The 17,135-nt window shown below is 39.7% G+C and overlaps 1 protein-coding gene across 2 annotated transcripts; it reads left to right on the top strand.

Annotated features, from left to right (window-relative positions):
• Positions 1–41: 41 nt before the first annotated feature.
• On the top strand, positions 42–16,907 carry LOC111337278 (neural cell adhesion molecule 2-like). Of its 2 annotated transcripts, XM_088728995.1 has the most exons (9): positions 42–176; positions 3,665–4,068; positions 5,324–5,354; positions 8,618–8,857; positions 9,228–9,500; positions 11,101–11,340; positions 11,711–11,983; positions 15,995–16,045; positions 16,352–16,907. In XM_088728995.1, the coding sequence occupies exons 1-9, from the start codon at positions 80–82 to the stop codon at positions 16,582–16,584; spliced, it is 1,842 nt and encodes a 613-aa protein (XP_088585121.1). In that variant the 5' UTR covers positions 42–79; the 3' UTR covers positions 16,585–16,907. The 2 variants fall into 2 exon arrangements, 1 of the variants encoding a protein (XP_088585121.1); XR_015990142.1 differs by lacking the exons at positions 42–176; positions 3,665–4,068; positions 5,324–5,354 and adding an exon at positions 13,590–13,829 and having other exon boundaries at positions 8,564–8,857; positions 14,653–16,045; positions 16,352–16,449.
• Positions 16,908–17,135: the final 228 nt, after the last annotated feature.

The raw sequence follows: 17,135 nt of genomic DNA, 5'->3' as shown, positions 1-17,135 counted from the left end.
ATTTTGCATCACGAAGCGTCGCTTCCTCCCTTTGATCAGAATTAAGGTCGCGAGAGATCACTGCATACTGAATCTTTCAATGACCTTCATAATGAAAGTTTTTCATGCTCAGCGCTTGAAGAATAGTACAGCCTTTCTTTTCCTTTGTGTTCTACTTCTGTTAACGCTTGGAGGAGGTGAGTATCAAACGAAACACCGCAGCTGAAAAAGGTTTTCGTAAGTGACAAGCTCTGTGAAATTCTTTTGTTTATTGTGTTAGTTCTATTTGGAATTGAAAACGCCCCACCTCAGCGATAAAAAAAGGGACAGAACAATAACCAGCATTTGTGTTTTAAAACTTTGTACAGTTCTTAGCCGTCCACTGCAAAACAACAGCGTGAAATCCCCAAAATTTGCGTCGTCTGCGAAAGGTAACAAGGACGGCAATTTATTTTTATTTCCATTTCGAAATCAATGCTGCTTAGATACGGTAATTTTGGTTTTTTTCAACTGAGTTTATGCTGTAGATCTAAAAGAGTTTCAAAGCGTTGAATCTTCGTCAGAGCGAAAGTTTTGTTGAATTTGAGGTGTGGCGCAGTAAGAGACAGTAAACACATGCAGCCATTTTCGAAATTCTGGCAGCATTGCCGTCCTAACTGCTTATGGTCCCTATGTTCGCTCATTTAACAACAACGTACAAAAGATGGAAAATACAGGACAACCCCAGTAACTCGAACTACTAAGAGAAACGAAAAATGGTCGAGTTTTCGGGGCTCGAGTTATTTACGTGCATATATTTTGTTTTCTAAGAGTTTTTCAAAGAACGAACAGTTCAGAGATTTAGATCAATGAATCATGTTTTCATTAATGTTATCGCGACTAAAGATTGGGATGTGTCAATCAGCTATGTGGTAATACGTTGACGCTTACCAATCGAAGTTTTCAGGTAAATTTGAGCTAAGGGAACGTAAAAATCATCAGTTAAATTAGAGTTCAAGTTAGCTGATAGTAAAGTCGACTGGAATCCGAGGGAAATCGGATCTTGTTTGAGTTAGAGGCGGTTTCGATTAAGGCAGGTTTGAGTTTTCGAGTTTCTACCGTGATCAAATTTCAGCTACAAAAATGACCACTGTCAACAATTTCGATCAATTGCGTTTGTATTTGCGACGAGATGCTGCGATGGCGTCAAGACATTAGCATAGCGGCTGACAAACCTTCGTCTTAAGGTATCCAATGTCATTAATTACGATAACCACAAGCAAAATAAATCAACGAGCGAGGCGGAAGCTGTTGGGAAGTAGTTCGTTAGTTCAGTTAGTAAAGTAGTCATTTCAGTGCTGATGACTTAGTCATTCGTTTATACTTACAATTTAGGCACTGTATGAATTCAGGATCCGAAGTTATTCAGGTTTGTGGGGTCGTGATAAGTTTCGAATTACGAATTCCGAATTACGGTCGCTTGAATACCTTTTGTCAGCTGCCCTTGCTTTGGACCCACGCGAAAGTTTTTGTTTTGGCTAACGCAGTACAACGTCGCCTCAGTCGATTAGAAACATTACGTAAATTGTGGTTTATAAGTCCCAAGATCAGTCAGCAACCATGCCCACCCATGCTTATCGATATAGTGAATATAAGAGCGAGTACGTTAGAGCTTACTTAGTAGAGAAGAATGTCGCCAATGTGCAGAAGAGTAGAGACAGAATTTCGTAGTTGACGCGAGTTTTTAGCAGCCCAAGCCAAAGTCAGCGAGAAGTATTCAGGGAGAATCAAAGCTCGAGGGTTCAAAGCCCCGTCCACACTAATCCGTGTTCAAACGAAAACGAAGCTGTTTTGCTCCGGATACGGCTATCGTGCACACTACAACGCCAAAAACGATCACCGAAAACGGAGCCATTCGAAAACGCTCTCCAGAGTGGAGCGACTTGAAAACGATACTTTTTGAAAACGCTGTTTTTTAGTGTGGACGGAGAAAACGATGCTATCTGAAAACGGTGATGTCATCAAAGTAGACACGACCGAGCGCCAGACCACTCGAGCATGAGTATCCAAAATGACGGACAGACGCTACCATGTGACTTCTCTCTTGATCGGAATGATTTCCAGTCCTTTGATGCTCTTGCAAGCGCATTTAACCATGCTGAGGCACCACTTAGATTTCACAAGAAGGGAACAAGATATTTTAAGGCTTCTGGCCTTGCCAGCTTCGGGAAAGTAACAGTGGGACGTGGGTTCAAATCCCGCTCAGGGCAAATTTTCTTTTGAAACATTTATTCTATTTAAGTATGATTACTTGGGGTGTACAGGGTCAGGGTTTTCCTCGTATAGAGAATATATAATTTGGATATATCAACAAAGTTGAAATGGTAAATTGGCCACAGTAATGATTACATAAGCTGACGTTTCGAGCGTTAGCCCTTCGTCGGAGCGAATGACGAAGGGCTAACGCTCGAAAGGTCAGCTTTTGTAATCATTACGGTGGCCAATTTACCATTTCAACTTTGTTGATATATCCAAATTATTTCGTTACTCCCACCGACGCAGCCCCAAACAGTTTCTTTCGAAACTCTCAGCCTTTACAGAATATATATATTGGGACCTTAAAATGGCCGCCGTAAAGAGTAAAAAAGCTGACGTTTCGAGCGTTAGCCCTTCGTCAGAGCGAATGGAGGAAGTGAGGGCTGCGCGGGGGTTTATATGCAGAAAGTGGACCTACGCTATTGGTCGGAACATGGTGACGAGAAAAACACCAATAAATTAGTAGAATGAAAAGCGTTCGTTGATACCTATTGGGTTAAGAGTGCCGATTTGAAAGATGAACTTTTATTCAAGAGTTTTGCGACTTTCCGAACGACCTAAATGTAAGAAAAGACCGCAGATTGCCATAGCCTGCTTAGAATGATTACGGTAGGTAGATTAAAACGACTAACGACTGGTTTTGATGCGTCCGTGTCATTCATTTCTACCTCGCGAAGGTGTTCTCGGAATCGATCACCTAGTCGTCTTCCTGTTTCACCGATGTATATCTTTTTGCAATAAGAGCAAGTATGCAATAGATGACGTTGGCGGAGGTGCACGTGAAGTGATCTGTAATCTTAATAATTCGCTTGGGTCCAGATATTTTCTCAGCGTTTTGATGTACAGGACAAGTTTTGCATCGTGTGCGAGCGCATTTAAAAGTGCCGGGTTGGTCATTAGTTTGGAATGACCTTCCGACCAAAACATTGCCTATGTTTTTGTCTCGTTTGAATGAAATGAGTGGGGTTGCGAAAAGATAATACCAGTTCCTGGATCGTTTTGAAGTAAATAAGTTTTTAAGAATAATGGATTTAACTGATTGGTTGTGAGGGTTAAATGTAAGAGTGAATCAGAATGCGGTCGGAATTTTCCTTCTGTGACGTTTGTAGTGCTGACTGTCGATCAATAAGTTGGTGGCTGTGGTGACCCGCTTGATAGACAGAAACAGGCTTACCACGTTTTTCGAAAAAAACATTTACAGAACCTCTTTAACATTAACTTTAACATTAACATTAACTATCAAGTCTTAACTTTCACCCTTTAACATTTTTTTTTCATTTCATTTCTCAGTTTTTGTTGTACGCTTTTTTTCCCAATCGAAGTAAAATATCTGCAAAGCATAAAATTCTCACCTTGTTTTTCTGTTTTTGTCTTTATTTCCCTCTTTTAGTGGTGAATAAAGCAAATGGCTTACAAATGATTACTCAACCGGATAAAACGATCGTGTCCTTCGTTGGATCTAATCAAATATTTGTTTGGAATTTTATTCTCACTGAGGAGGAAAAAGCAAAGGAATTGAATGTTGCCTTTGCGCACTGGAGCAATGAATACAACATGATAGAAGGCGACCACTTAATAACATTTGTTCGAAAATCAACAGGGATTGAAACTGTACATAAAGGAAATCCCTTGATCGCAAGGCGCTTACACTGGGTGGGAGACTTGACACGCGGCCTCGTGGCTTTCCAGTTAACTAGTGTTCAAGCAGAAGATGCTTCTGAATATGGGATTAGATTCCGAGCAGATGGTTTTCCACCAGAAACTGAGGAGAGTGGGTTCACACTCTCTGTAAAGGCGAGAATATTTTATGCTTTCAAAATCAGAGAACGGTCATTATTTATCGCCAAAGGGAGCGGGGTAGGGGAGATTTGCGGGAAATCCCATGGATCTCAGGGGAACAGCAGGGGGGTCGGTCGCCTCTACAGGGGGATTATAGCAAATTGACGTCCACTCAGGGATTAGGGGTTCTTTAGAATACCACAGAGCTTTAAAGGGGAATCAGGTAAATTTGATTGTGACACAGCAAAAATCCTCCAGCCACTTTCCCCCCTCCCCTCCCACCCTTCTTTGGCGATTTATAATGATTGGTTACTTAGTTGAGTATGTTCTGCACGAGAACTTCTCTTTTACGTCACATCGTTAAGGAAAACCTCCCTCCAACGAACAGAAAACTTTGCCCAAATAGTATAAAAACAAACGGAAAAGCAAAAAGTAAATTAAAATAGAACACACGAACGAACGAAGTACACGTACAAAATTCTAAAATGTTAGACCTATGTATGCATTTTGCATCCTTTTGAAGTTGGGTATATCAATGCACCAAGATCAAACAGTCATGTAGCGTGAATAATGGGGAAATCGTAAAATGCCTGAATAAATCCTATTCTTAAGATTCCCAAATACTGCGTGAAGCATCCAAAATCTTCTAACAAATTTTCTCTTTCTACATTCATGTTACCCATACGTATGTTTCTCTATGGATAATCTAGTTGTGGAATTATTTCGTAAATAAACCCCTTCGGGCGGCTGGTACGTCGGCTGATAATGTCCGCGGCAGAGAGATTGTCCGAAATAGGAACATTTGGCCGAGAAGCGAAGCTTCGAGGGCAAATATGAAATTTTGAGGACTATCTCTCAGCCAAGGACATCATCAGCCGACATACCAGCAAGCCAGAACGGGGTTTATTTATTTTATAACCCTCCCATTAATTTTCACATCGCAATTAAACTGCGCGTAAACACAGTAAAAAGGCCAGTGGTGATCTGATGACGGATGCGCGTGATTGACGCAAGCAAGCAAAAAAAAAAAAACAATTTGGTTTCCTTCCATGTAAATAGGAGAACGGAAAAGTTGAAACTCTTGTGTTGACTACGTTTCTTTTTCACGGAAAAAAATCGTAGGACAAATATCGACGCGGACGGGGATTATTGCGTGATAACTGTTCCGTGATTTTGCACCACGTGACGTACAGTAACCAATAAAATCGCGCCAAAATTAATGGCTGGGTTAGAAAGTCTAATAAACAAAGAACTGTCTTCATCTTTGCAGGATCCCCCTCTGATACTAACGAGGCTGTTTGGTAAGTGACTTCCTAAGCATTAAACACAAAGTGATCGAGGTCATATCATGAAAAAAAATTTGTCATGAAAGCCTCGAAGTGATCTTTTTTCATGTGCACAGTGAAGGATTAAGCAGCGTGGAATTAAAAAATCTACAGTGGTTTAGCATGGTCTGTAACCATATCGACAACGACATTCTTCGTCCCAGTGATCAAAATGTCGTGGACTCATGAGGCGCAGTCGAGTGAAACCGCAACAAATTTTGACCTCTGTGATGACGAATATAGTCGTCGATAAGAGTACGAAACATACTAGACAACTGTCGATTTGTATTTTACCAGATTATCGATGCCATATAAAACCATTCTTTCAGTACATGACACGCTGCGGGACACGTCGACACCAGCAGTGTTGTCTGAACTCTTATTGACAAAGGCGAATAGGTCAATCAGATTGCGACATTACGGTCAATTGTGCTGAAATTTTGTGTACATCACTCCCAGAGTTCTGCAGGGGGCACTAAAAATGTTTTGTTTTGGTGATGTTTACGAATCGCGCAACCTTTTTCATCGAAAAAGAAAGCCTTCTCGAAGTCTAGCAGAGTGCATGCTTCTTCTGTTTTGTAATTGGCATCAGTCTCAATGAATGTGACGGTAGGATTTGATATGATACAATAAGAATTATGACACGAGGCGAGCTGACGTTATGTGACGTGATGTGATGGTATGTGATGTGATGTGATGGTATGTGATGTAATATGAGCTGATTGGCAAAATCCCTCATTTGTGTAGAAGTACAAGACCTTACTATCGAGGTAAAGGAAGGAGATGACCTGAACATCACATGTCGCACCACAATGGACGAACGTTCTCCGCTGTTATGGCTGAAAGATAACGAACTTGTCAAACTTGTCAACAGTGGAGCAGACAAGACTCTCTTTCTCAGAAATGTAAGCCGATCCCAAGCAGGAGAGTACATTTGTGTGTCGTTGTCACGAAATGGAAGTCACACTTCACCAGTTACTGCCATTGATGTGTTATGTGAGTATAACTTCAAAGTAGTAAAAATCTTTAAGTCTGCGAAACATTGAGGGATTTTTAATCGAGTAACATATCAAGTATTGTCCATACTGTTGATTCTTCAGTCAGTTAGAACCGAGAAAACTTGAGTTATAAGGTTAAAAGAAGGCATTTAAGATAACTCCACTATCTTTGTATTGCATATCTTAACAATTAGAGAAAAAATCTATCAAGCCACCTGTTTAAAAAAATGATATTAAGACTTACTCCATGGATCCATGAAAAGCGGCTCAGATCCATTCTACTTTTTTCAAAAAAAGTAAAAACATTATAGCCTCTAAATCATTGGAAACGAGTGTTTCTAACGGATAGAATACAATTTACTTTTAGACCCTCCAAGAATACAAACCCATGATAAGGAAGTATCGGTGGAGTTACTGAGAGGACATTCCTTGAAGCTTAATTGTATAGCTTCTGGAAATCCTTCTCCGGTGATACGTTGGCACAAGCAGGGAAAAGAGAGAAGAGAAACGAATAAAAATTCCTGGAACTCAAGCTCTTTGGTAGTCACTCCCGTAAATGACAAAGACTTTACGAGTTACGCATGCGTAGCAACGAATGAGATAGGATTGGATTTTGTGACATTCACATTGATAGAAAAAGGTTAGTAAAAATTTAGCCACTATTCTTGCTTGATTTTCCAATTTTGGATATTGGAAGGCAGCAATCACTGAGAAAAACGAACGAACTGAGTACTGTCTGAATGACTGGCTGAATGAATAACCTACTAACTGACTGACTCAGTGACTGAATAACTGATTAACTGACTAACTGACTGACTGACTGACTGACCGACTGACTGAATTCTGAATGACTGACTGAATGAATTCTGACTGACTGACTGATTGACTGACCGAATTCTGATTGACTTACTGACTGAATTCTGACTGACTGACTGACTGCTTACTGACCGACTGACTGAAATCTGACTGACTGACTGACTGACTGGCTTCTGACTGACTTCTGACTGACTGACTGACTGACAGACTAACTGACTGAATTCTGACAGACTGACTGACTCCCTGACCAATCCACCAGCCCACTAGAGGACGAACGATTCAGAAATAAATTAATCAAGCGAATGAATTACTCACTCTTAGGTTGGATAAATGGATTGATGAATAAAGTAGTGACCGAAGGATAGTATAAACAGCAACCCAAGTTTTTTTCATCAAAATGTTACCTGAGCAATTCCACGAAAGATCAGTTTTACCGTAGTTTTCTTTTTATTTATTTATTTATTTATTTTTTTTGATCGAAGGAAGTATCGTTGCTGAGTGGCGCGTGCGTTGAATTCATGCTTTGAATGTCCAACGTTCGAGCCTCGTTCTGACTAAATGGTGGATTTTTTTTCTGATAGAGCTAATTACATCTTTTTAAACCCGTTTGCCACCAGGCAGCCTGTTAGCCTCCTGCCAGTGAGGATGTTCTCAATACGTTTGGTAATTTAGGCGGAATTCCTCTAAATGGAGCAGCAATTTAGCATTTGTATCACCACTATATTTCTTTTGATGTTAGCCATGAACATTGGAGAGAAAACTTTCCTGAGAAAAAAACTGGTGGATGTAGATGTCCATGTAGTAAATGATGAGGATCTTTTAGTGCGCAGAAAATAAATACAAAGTGATGTTGCGCTAGTTTCCAGTAAGTTGATCTATTTTACGTCCATTCTGAATTGCATCCCATTTCATTCATTTTCTTAGCTGACGAGCTAAGAGTACGAAACACACTAGAAAACTGTCGACTTGTATTTTACCAGATTATCGATGCCATATAAAACCATTCTTTCAGTACATGACACGCTGCGGGACACGTCGACGCCAGCAGTGTTGTCTGAACTCTTATTGATAAAGGCGAATTGATCAATCAGATTGCGACATTACTGTTAATTGTGCTGAAATTTTGTGTACATCACTCCCGGAGTTCTGCAGGGGGCACTAAAATTATTTTGTTCTGGTGATGTTTACGAATCGCGCAACCTTTTTCATCGAAAAAGAAAGCCTTCTCGAAGTCTAGCAGAGTGCATGCTTCTTCTGTTCTGTAATTGGGATCAGTCTCAATGAATGTGACGGTAGGATTTGATATGATACAATAAGAATTATGATACGAGGCGAGCTGACGTTATGTGACGTGATGTGATGGTATGTGATGTGATGGTATGTGATGTAATATGAACTGATTGGCAAAATCCCTCATTTGTGTAGAAGTACAAGACCTTACTATCGAGGTAAAGGAAGGAGATGACCTGAACATCACATGTCGCACCACAATGGACGAACGTTCTTCGCTGTTATGGCTGAAAGATAACAAACTTGTCAACAGTGGAGGAGACAAGACTCTCTTTCTCAGAAATGTAAGCCGATCCCAAGCAGGAGAGTACATTTGTGTGTCGTTGTCACGAAATGGAAATCACACTTCCCCAGTTACTGCCATTGATGTGTTATGTGAGTATAACTTCAAAGTAGTAAAAATCTTTAAGTCTGCGAAACATTGAGGGATTTTTAATCGAGTAACATATCAAGTATTGTCCATACTGTTGATTCTTCAGTCAGTTAGAACCGAGAAAACTTGAGTTATAAGGTTAAAAGAAGGCATTTAAGATAACTCCACTATCTTTGTATTGCACATCTTAACAATTAGAGAAAAAATCTATCAAGCCACCTGTTTAAAAAAATGATATTAAGACTTACTCCATGGATCCATGAAAAGCGGCTCAGATCCATTCTACTTTTTTCAAAAAAAGTAAAAACATTAGAGCCTTTAAATCATTGGAAACGAGTGTTTCTGAACGGATAGAATACAATTTACTTTTAGACCCTCCAAGAATACAAACCCATGATAAGGAAGTATCGGTGGAGTTACTGAGAGGACATTCCTTGAAGCTTAATTGTATAGCTTCTGGAAATCCTTCTCCGGCGATACGTTGGCACAAGCAGGGAAAAGAGAGAAGAGAAACGAATAAAAGTTCGTGGAACTCAAGCTCTTTGATAGTCACTCCCGTAAATGACAAAGACTTTACGAGTTACGCATGCGTAGCAACGAATAAGATAGGATTGGATAGTGTGACATTCACATTGATAGAAAAAGGTTAGTAAAAATTTAGCCACTATTCTTGCTTGATTTTCCAATTTTGGATATTGGAAGGCAGCAATCACTGAGAAAAACGAACGAACTGAGTACTGTCTGAATGACTGGCTGAATGAATAACCTACTAACTGACTGACTCAGTGACTGAATAACTGATTAACTGACTAACTGACTGACTGACTGACTGACCGACTGACTGAATTCTGAATGACTGACTGAATGAATTCTGACTGACTGACTGATTGACTGACCGAATTCTGATTGACTCACTGACTGAATTCTGACTGACTGACTGACTGCTTACTGACCGACTGACTGAAATCTGACTGACTGACTGACTGACTGGCTTCTGACTGACTTCTGACTGACTGACTGACTGACAGACTAACTGACTGAATTCTGACAGACTGACTGACTCCCTGACCAATCCACCAGCCCACTAGAGGACGAACGATTCAGAATTAAATTAATCAAGCGAATGAATTACTCACTCTTAGGTTGGATAAATGGATTGATGAATAAAGTAGTGACCGAAGCATAGTATAAACAGCAACCCAAGTTTTTTTCATCAAAATGTTACCTGAGCAATTCCACGAAAGATCAGTTTTACGGTAGTTTTCTTTTTATTTATTTATTTATTTATTTTTTTGATCGAAGGAAGTATCGTTGCTGAGTGGCGCGTGCGTTGAATTCATGCTCTGAATGTCCAACGTTCGAGCCTCGTTCTGACTAAATGGTGGATTTTTTTTCTGATAGAGCTAATTACATCTTTTTAACCCCGTTTGCCACCAGGCAGCCTGTTAGCCTCCTGCCAGTGAGGATGTTCTCGATACGTTTGGTAATTTAGGCGGAATTCCTCTAAATGGAGCAGCAATTTAGCATTTGTATCACCACTATATTTCATTTGATGTTAGCCATGAACATTGGAGAGAAAACTTTCCTGAGAAAAAAACTGGTGGATGTAGATGTCCATGTAGTAAATGATGAGGATCTTTTAGTGCGCAGAAAATAAATACAAAGTGATGTTGCGCTAGTTTCCAGTAATTTGATCTATTTTACGTCCATTCTGAATTGCATCCCATTTCATTCATTTTCTTAGCTGACGAGCTAAGAGTACGAAACACACTAGACAACTGTCGACTTGTATTTTACCAGATTATCGATGCCATATAAAACCATTCTTTCAGTACATGACACGCTGCGGGACACGTCGACGCCAGCAGTGTTGTCTGAACTCTTATTGATAAAGGCGAATTGATCAATCAGATTGCGACATTACTGTTAATTGTGCTGAAATTTTGTGTACATCACTCCCAGAGTTCTGCAGGGGGCACTAAAATTGTTTTGTTTTGGTGATGTTTACGAATCGCGCAACCTTTTTCATCGAAAAAGAAAGCCTTCTCGAAGTCTAGCAGAGTGCATGCTTCTTCTGTTCTGTAATTGGGATCAGTCTCAATGAATGTGACGGTAGGATTTGATATGATACAATAAGAATTATGATACGAGGCGAGCTGACGTTATGTGACGTGATGTGATGGTATGTGATGTGATGGTATGTGATGTAATATGAGCTGATTGGCAAAATCCCTCATTTGTGTAGAAGTACAAGACCTTACTATCGAGGTAAAGGAAGGAGATGACCTGAACATCACATGTCGCACCACAATGGACGAACGTTCTTCGCTGTTATGGCTGAAAGATAACAAACTTGTCAACAGTGGAGGAGACAAGACTCTCTTTCTCAGAAATGTAAGCCGATCCCAAGCAGGAGAGTACATTTGTGTGTCGTTGTCACGAAATGGAAATCACACTTCCCCAGTTACTGCCATTGATGTGTTATGTGAGTATAACTTCAAAGTAGTAAAAATCTTTAAGTCTGCGAAACATTGAGGGATTTTTAATCGAGTAACATATCAAGTATTGTCCATACTGTTGATTCTTCAGTCAGTTAGAACCGAGAAAACTTGAGTTATAAGGTTAAAAGAAGGCATTTAAGATAACTCCACTATCTTTGTATTGCACATCTTAACAATTAGAGAAAAAATCTATCAAGCCACCTGTTTAAAAAAATGATATTAAGACTTACTCCATGGATCCATGAAAAGCGGCTCAGATCCATTCTACTTTTTTAAAAAAAGGTAAAAACATTATAGCCTCTAAATCATTGGAAACGAGTGTTTCTGAACGGATAGAATACAATTTACTTTTAGACCCTCCAAGAATACAAACCCATGATAAGGAAGTATCGGTGGAGTTACTGAGAGGACATTCCTTGAAGCTTAATTGTATAGCTTCTGGAAATCCTTCTCCGGTGATACGTTGGCACAAGCAGGGAAAAGAGAGAAGAGAAACGAATAAAAGTTCGTGGAACTCAAGCTCTTTGATAGTCACTCCCGTAAATGACAAAGACTTTACGAGTTACGCATGCGTAGCAACGAATAAGATAGGATTGGATAGTGTGACATTCACATTGATAGAAAAAGGTTAGTAAAAATTTAGCCACTATTCTTGCTTGATTTTCCAATTTTGGATATTGGAAGGCAGCAATCACTGAGAAAAACGAACGAACTGAGTACTGTCTGAATGACTGGCTGAATGAATAACCTACTAACTGACTGACTCAGTGACTGAATAACTGATTAACTGACTAACTGACTGACTGACTGACTGACCGACTGACTGAATTCTGAATGACTGACTGAATGAATTCTGACTGACTGACTGATTGACTGACCGAATTCTGATTGACTCACTGACTGAATTCTGACTGACTGACTGACTGCTTACTGACCGAGTGACTGAAATCTGACTGACTGACTGACTGACTGGCTTCTGACTGACTTCTGACTGACTGACTGACTGACAGACTAACTGACTGAATTCTGACAGACTGACTGACTCCCTGACCAATCCACCAGCCCACTAGAGGACGAACGATTCAGAATTAAATTAATCAAGCGAATGAATTACTCACTCTTAGGTTGGATAAATGGATTGATGAATAAAGTAGTGACCGAAGCATAGTATAAACAGCAACCCAAGTTTTTTTCATCAAAATGTTACCTGAGCAATTCCACGAAAGATCAGTCTTACCGTAGTTTTCTTTTTATTTATTTATTTATTTTTTTTTTTTGATCGAAGGAAGTATCGTTGCTGAGTGGCGCGTGCGTTGAATTCATGCTCTGAATGTCCAACGTTCGAGCCTCGTTCTGACTAAATGGTGGATTTTTTTTCTGATAGAGCTAATTACATCTTTTTAACCCCGTTTGCCACCAGGCAGCCTGTTAGCCTCCTGCCAGTGAGGATGTTCTCGATACGTTTGGTAATTTAGGCGGAATTCCTCTAAATGGAGCAGCAATTTAGCATTTGTATCACCACTATATTTCTTTTGATGTTAGCCATGAACATTGGAGAGAAAACTTTCCTGAGAAAAAAACTGGTGGATGTAGATGTCCATGTAGTAAATGATGAGGATCTTTTAGTGCGCAGAAAATAAATACAAAGTGATGTTGCGCTAGTTTCCAGTAATTTGATCTATTTTACGTCCATTCTGAATTGCATCCCATTTCATTCATTTTCTTAGCTGACGAGCTAAGAGTACGAAACACACTAGAGAACTGTCGACTTGTATTTTACCAGATTATCGATGCCATATAAAACCATTCTTTCAGTACATGACACGCTGCGGGACACGTCGACGCCAGCAGTGTTGTCTGAACTCATATTGATAAAGGCGAATTGATCAATCAGATTGCGACATTACTGTTAATTGTGCTGAAATTTTGTGTACATCACTCCCAGAGTTCTCCAGGGGGCACTAAAATTATTTTGTTTTGGTGATGTTTACGAATCGCGCAACCTTTTTCATCGAAAAAGAAAGCCTTCTCGAAGTCTTGCAGAGTGCATGCTTCTTCTTTTCTGTAATTGGGATCAGTCTCAATGAATGTGACGGTAGGATTTGATATGGTACAATAAAAATTATGATACGACGCGAGCTGACGTTATGTGACGTGATGTGATGGTATGTGATGTGATGTGATGGTATGTGATGTAATATGAGCTGATTGGCAAAATCCCCCATTTGTGCAGAAGTACAAGACCTTACTATCGAGGTAAAGGAAGGAGATGACCTGAACATCACATGTCGCACCACAATGGACAAACGTTCTTCGCTGTTATGGCTGAAAGATAACAAACTTGTCAACAGTGGAGGAGACAAGACTCTCTTTCTCAGAAATGTAAGCCGATCCCAAGCAGGAGAGTACATTTGTGTGTCGTTGTCACGAAATGGAAATCACACTTCACCAGTTACTGCCATTGATGTGTTATGTGAGTATAACTTCAAAGTAGTAAAAACCTTTAAGTCTGCGAAACATTGAGGGATTTTTAATCGAGTAACATATCAAGTATTGTCCATACTGTTGATTCCCTCTTCAGTCAATTAGAACCGAGACAACTTGAGTTATAAGGTTAAAATAAGGCATTTAAGATAACTCCGCTATCTTTGTATTGCACATCTTAACAATTAGAGAAAAAATCTATCAAGCCACCTCTTTAAAAAAAATTATATTAGGACTTACTCAAAGGATCCATGAAAAGTGGCTCAGATTCATTCGAAGCTGGTGTTTCTAACGGATAGAATACAGATACAATTAAATATATGAAGTTCATATATTTTGAACTGCGGTATTAGATACGCATGATGCACGATCCTCGCAGTAGATAGCGCTATTTAAGCAATAGCGAAAATCATACCTGAAAAAAATCAGGCCTGTACGGGATTCAAACCACTGACCTCTGCGATACTAGTGCAGCACTCTACCAATTGTATATAATACCGCAGTTCAAAATATATGAATTCAAAATATATGAATTGGTATCTAATACCGCAATTCAAAATATATGAACTTCATATATTTCATTGTATCTGATTTATCACTTTCACGGGCTTATTACGAATCAACTTAACGGCCTGCTCCCAGTTGGCTTGTTAGCTCAATTGGTAGAGCGCTGCACTAGTATCGCAGAGGTCAGTGGTTCAAATCCCGTACAGGCCTGATTTTTGTTGAGGTCTGATTTTCGCTATTGCATAAATAGCGCTATCTACTGCGAGGACCGTGCATCATACGGATAGAATACAATTTACTTTTAGACCCTCCAAGAATACAAACCCATGCTAAGGAACTATCGGTGGAGTTACTGAGAGGACATTCCTTGAAGCTTAATTGTATAGCTTCTGGAAATCCTTCTCCGGTTATACGTTGGCACAAGCAGGGAAAAGAGAGAAGAGAAACGAATAAAAATTCCTGGAACTCAAGCTCCTTAATAGTCACTCCCGTAAATGACAAAGACTTCACGAGTTACGCATGCGTAGCAACGAATAAGATAGGATTGGATAGCGTGACATTCACATTGATAGAAAAAGGTTAGTAAAAATTTAGCCACTATTCTTGCTTGATTTTCCAATTTTGGATATTGGAAGGCAGCAATCACTGAGAAAAACCAACGAACTGAGTACTGTCTGAATGACTGGCTGAGTGAATAACCTACTAACTGACTGACTCAGTGACTGAATAACTGATTAACTGACTAACTGACTGACTGACTGACCGACTGACTAAGTTCTGACTGACTGAGTTCTAACTGACTGATTTCTGACTGACTGACTGAATCAATTGTGACTGACTGACTGACCGAGTGATCGATTTCTGACTGACTGACTGAGTTCTGTCTGACTGACTGGCTTCTGACTGACTTCTGACTGACTCACTGACTGACAGACTAACTGACTGAATTCTGACAGACTGACTGACTCCCTGACCAATCCACCAGCCCACTAGAGGACGAAGGGTTCAGAAATAAATTAATCAAGCGAATGAATTACTCACTATTAGGTTGGATAAATGGATTGATGAATAAAGTAGAGACCGAAGGATAGTATAAACAGCAACCCAAATTTTTTTTATCAAAACGTTACCTGAGAAATTCCACGAAAGATCAGTTTTGCTGTAGTTTTTTTTTTTCATTTATTTTATTTTTTTTTTTTATCGAAGGAAGCATCGTTGCTGAGTGGCGCGTGCGTTGAATTCATGCTCTGAATGTCCAACGTTCGAGCCTCGTTCTGACTAAATGGTGGATTTTTTCCTGATAGAGCTAATTACATCTCTTTAACCCCGTTTGCCACCAGGCAGCTTGTTAGCCTCCTGCCAGTGAAGATGTTCTAGATGTGTATGGTAATTTAGGCGGAATTCCTCTAAATGGAGCAGCAATTTAGCATTTGTATCACCACTATATTTCTTTTGATGTTAGGCATGAACATTGGAGAAAAGACTTTCCTGAGAAAAAAACTGGTGGATATAGATGTCCATGTAGTAAATGATGAGGATCTTTTAGTGCGCAGAAAATATATACAAAGTGATGTTGCGCTAGTTTCCAGTAATTTGATCTATTTTACGTCCATTTTGAATTGCATCCCATTTCATTCATTTTCGTAGCTGACGAGCCAGCAAGCGAATCAATGTCCACAACAGGAACTCAATATCCAGGTACAAACCATCTCATGATAAAGCTGTTGTTTTCATCGACGAAGCTGGCCTGGGTTGATCTATTGTTGCTGTGCGGAAGAGAAATGTGCTCAATCTTATCTAGTTACCTAATCAGCCGTTTATAAAATCATAAAAATGCTGAGAATTATTCATATATCCTGAGCTTATAACTTCGTGTACTCCACTGTTGAAAGAAAGGTACTTTTGTGGACCAGAAACATTTTTTAGCAAACTTGGTAAGAGAAAATTCCACTCTGTCTCTTTATGACTCTCTATAAATTCGAACGATTCTATTTTTTTCCTTAGGTCAAACAACGATGAATGCCCGCCACCACAGAAGCTTAAGGATGTACATATACATCAGTGGTGCAGTTGCTGTGTTCGCTGTTAGTTTGGTAGTGGCGTTTGTTTGCTGGCGAAAACAACGGAGAAACCGAACAAATTGCTGTACACTTGGCAAAGAACGAGGCGGGGCTCAAATAATTCCTTTAGGTCCACAAAACGAGGACATTGAAACAGCAGCAAGTTTGCAGGCCTAGAAATGCACTCAGAAGTGCGGCTGCAACCTAGCCATAGAACCTTTTTCTAACTTCTCTGCCGTTTCATGAGGCCATCTGATGATATGTATGTGGTCCGAGTATACTGCTCGTGTGTATTAACCAGCCTTGGTTGCATTTTGGCCCTTATCTAACTTATTATGTAGTTTTGCTTCATTAAATGACTCGATAGCGTCTCTGAACTGGGGCATTATAATCAATTGATTAATGAAAAAAAAAGAAAATGAAGACGGAAATTCATTAATGTGCAAGTAATAGCAGGTAGCCTCGAACTATCCAAACAATAAAGTTTTAAACTAAGTCTACTTTATTGCAGGTATGTATTCTGTATTAAGTTCTCACTCTAGGGTGGGTGGGGGGGCCGGGGGTGGTTTGATAGAGTTTTTGTGCCTCATGAATAATCGGAACGCGAGTTGAATGAAAACAGGAACACGTCTAACCAATTGGTAAATTGTACGTGAAGAGTGACTCGACTAATAAAATTTCCGTTTCCCGGGAGTTATTATTGTTAAGGCTGTTGCACCCGTTTTGGA

This window comes from Stylophora pistillata, chromosome 7, assembly GCF_964205215.1.
Source record: "Stylophora pistillata chromosome 7, jaStyPist1.2, whole genome shotgun sequence".
NCBI lineage: Eukaryota > Metazoa > Cnidaria > Anthozoa > Scleractinia > Pocilloporidae > Stylophora > Stylophora pistillata.
The sequence above is the reverse complement of the archived record's forward strand: the minus strand, read 5'-3'. Positions and strand labels throughout refer to the sequence as shown.

What these genes read in the sequence shown, in the direction of transcription:
- LOC111337278 (XM_088728995.1), top strand. Translation starts at nt 80, where the DNA reads ATGACCTTCATAATGAAAGTTTTTCATGCTCAGCGCTTGAAGAATAGT. An exon ending in GGTTCACACTCTCTGTAAAG is followed by an intron (nt 4,069 to 5,323) that starts GCGAGAATATTT and finishes TCATCTTTGCAG; the next exon opens with GATCCCCCTCTGATACTAAC. An exon ending in GATACTAACGAGGCTGTTTG is followed by an intron (nt 5,355 to 8,617) that starts GTAAGTGACTTC and finishes TCATTTGTGTAG; the next exon opens with AAGTACAAGACCTTACTATC.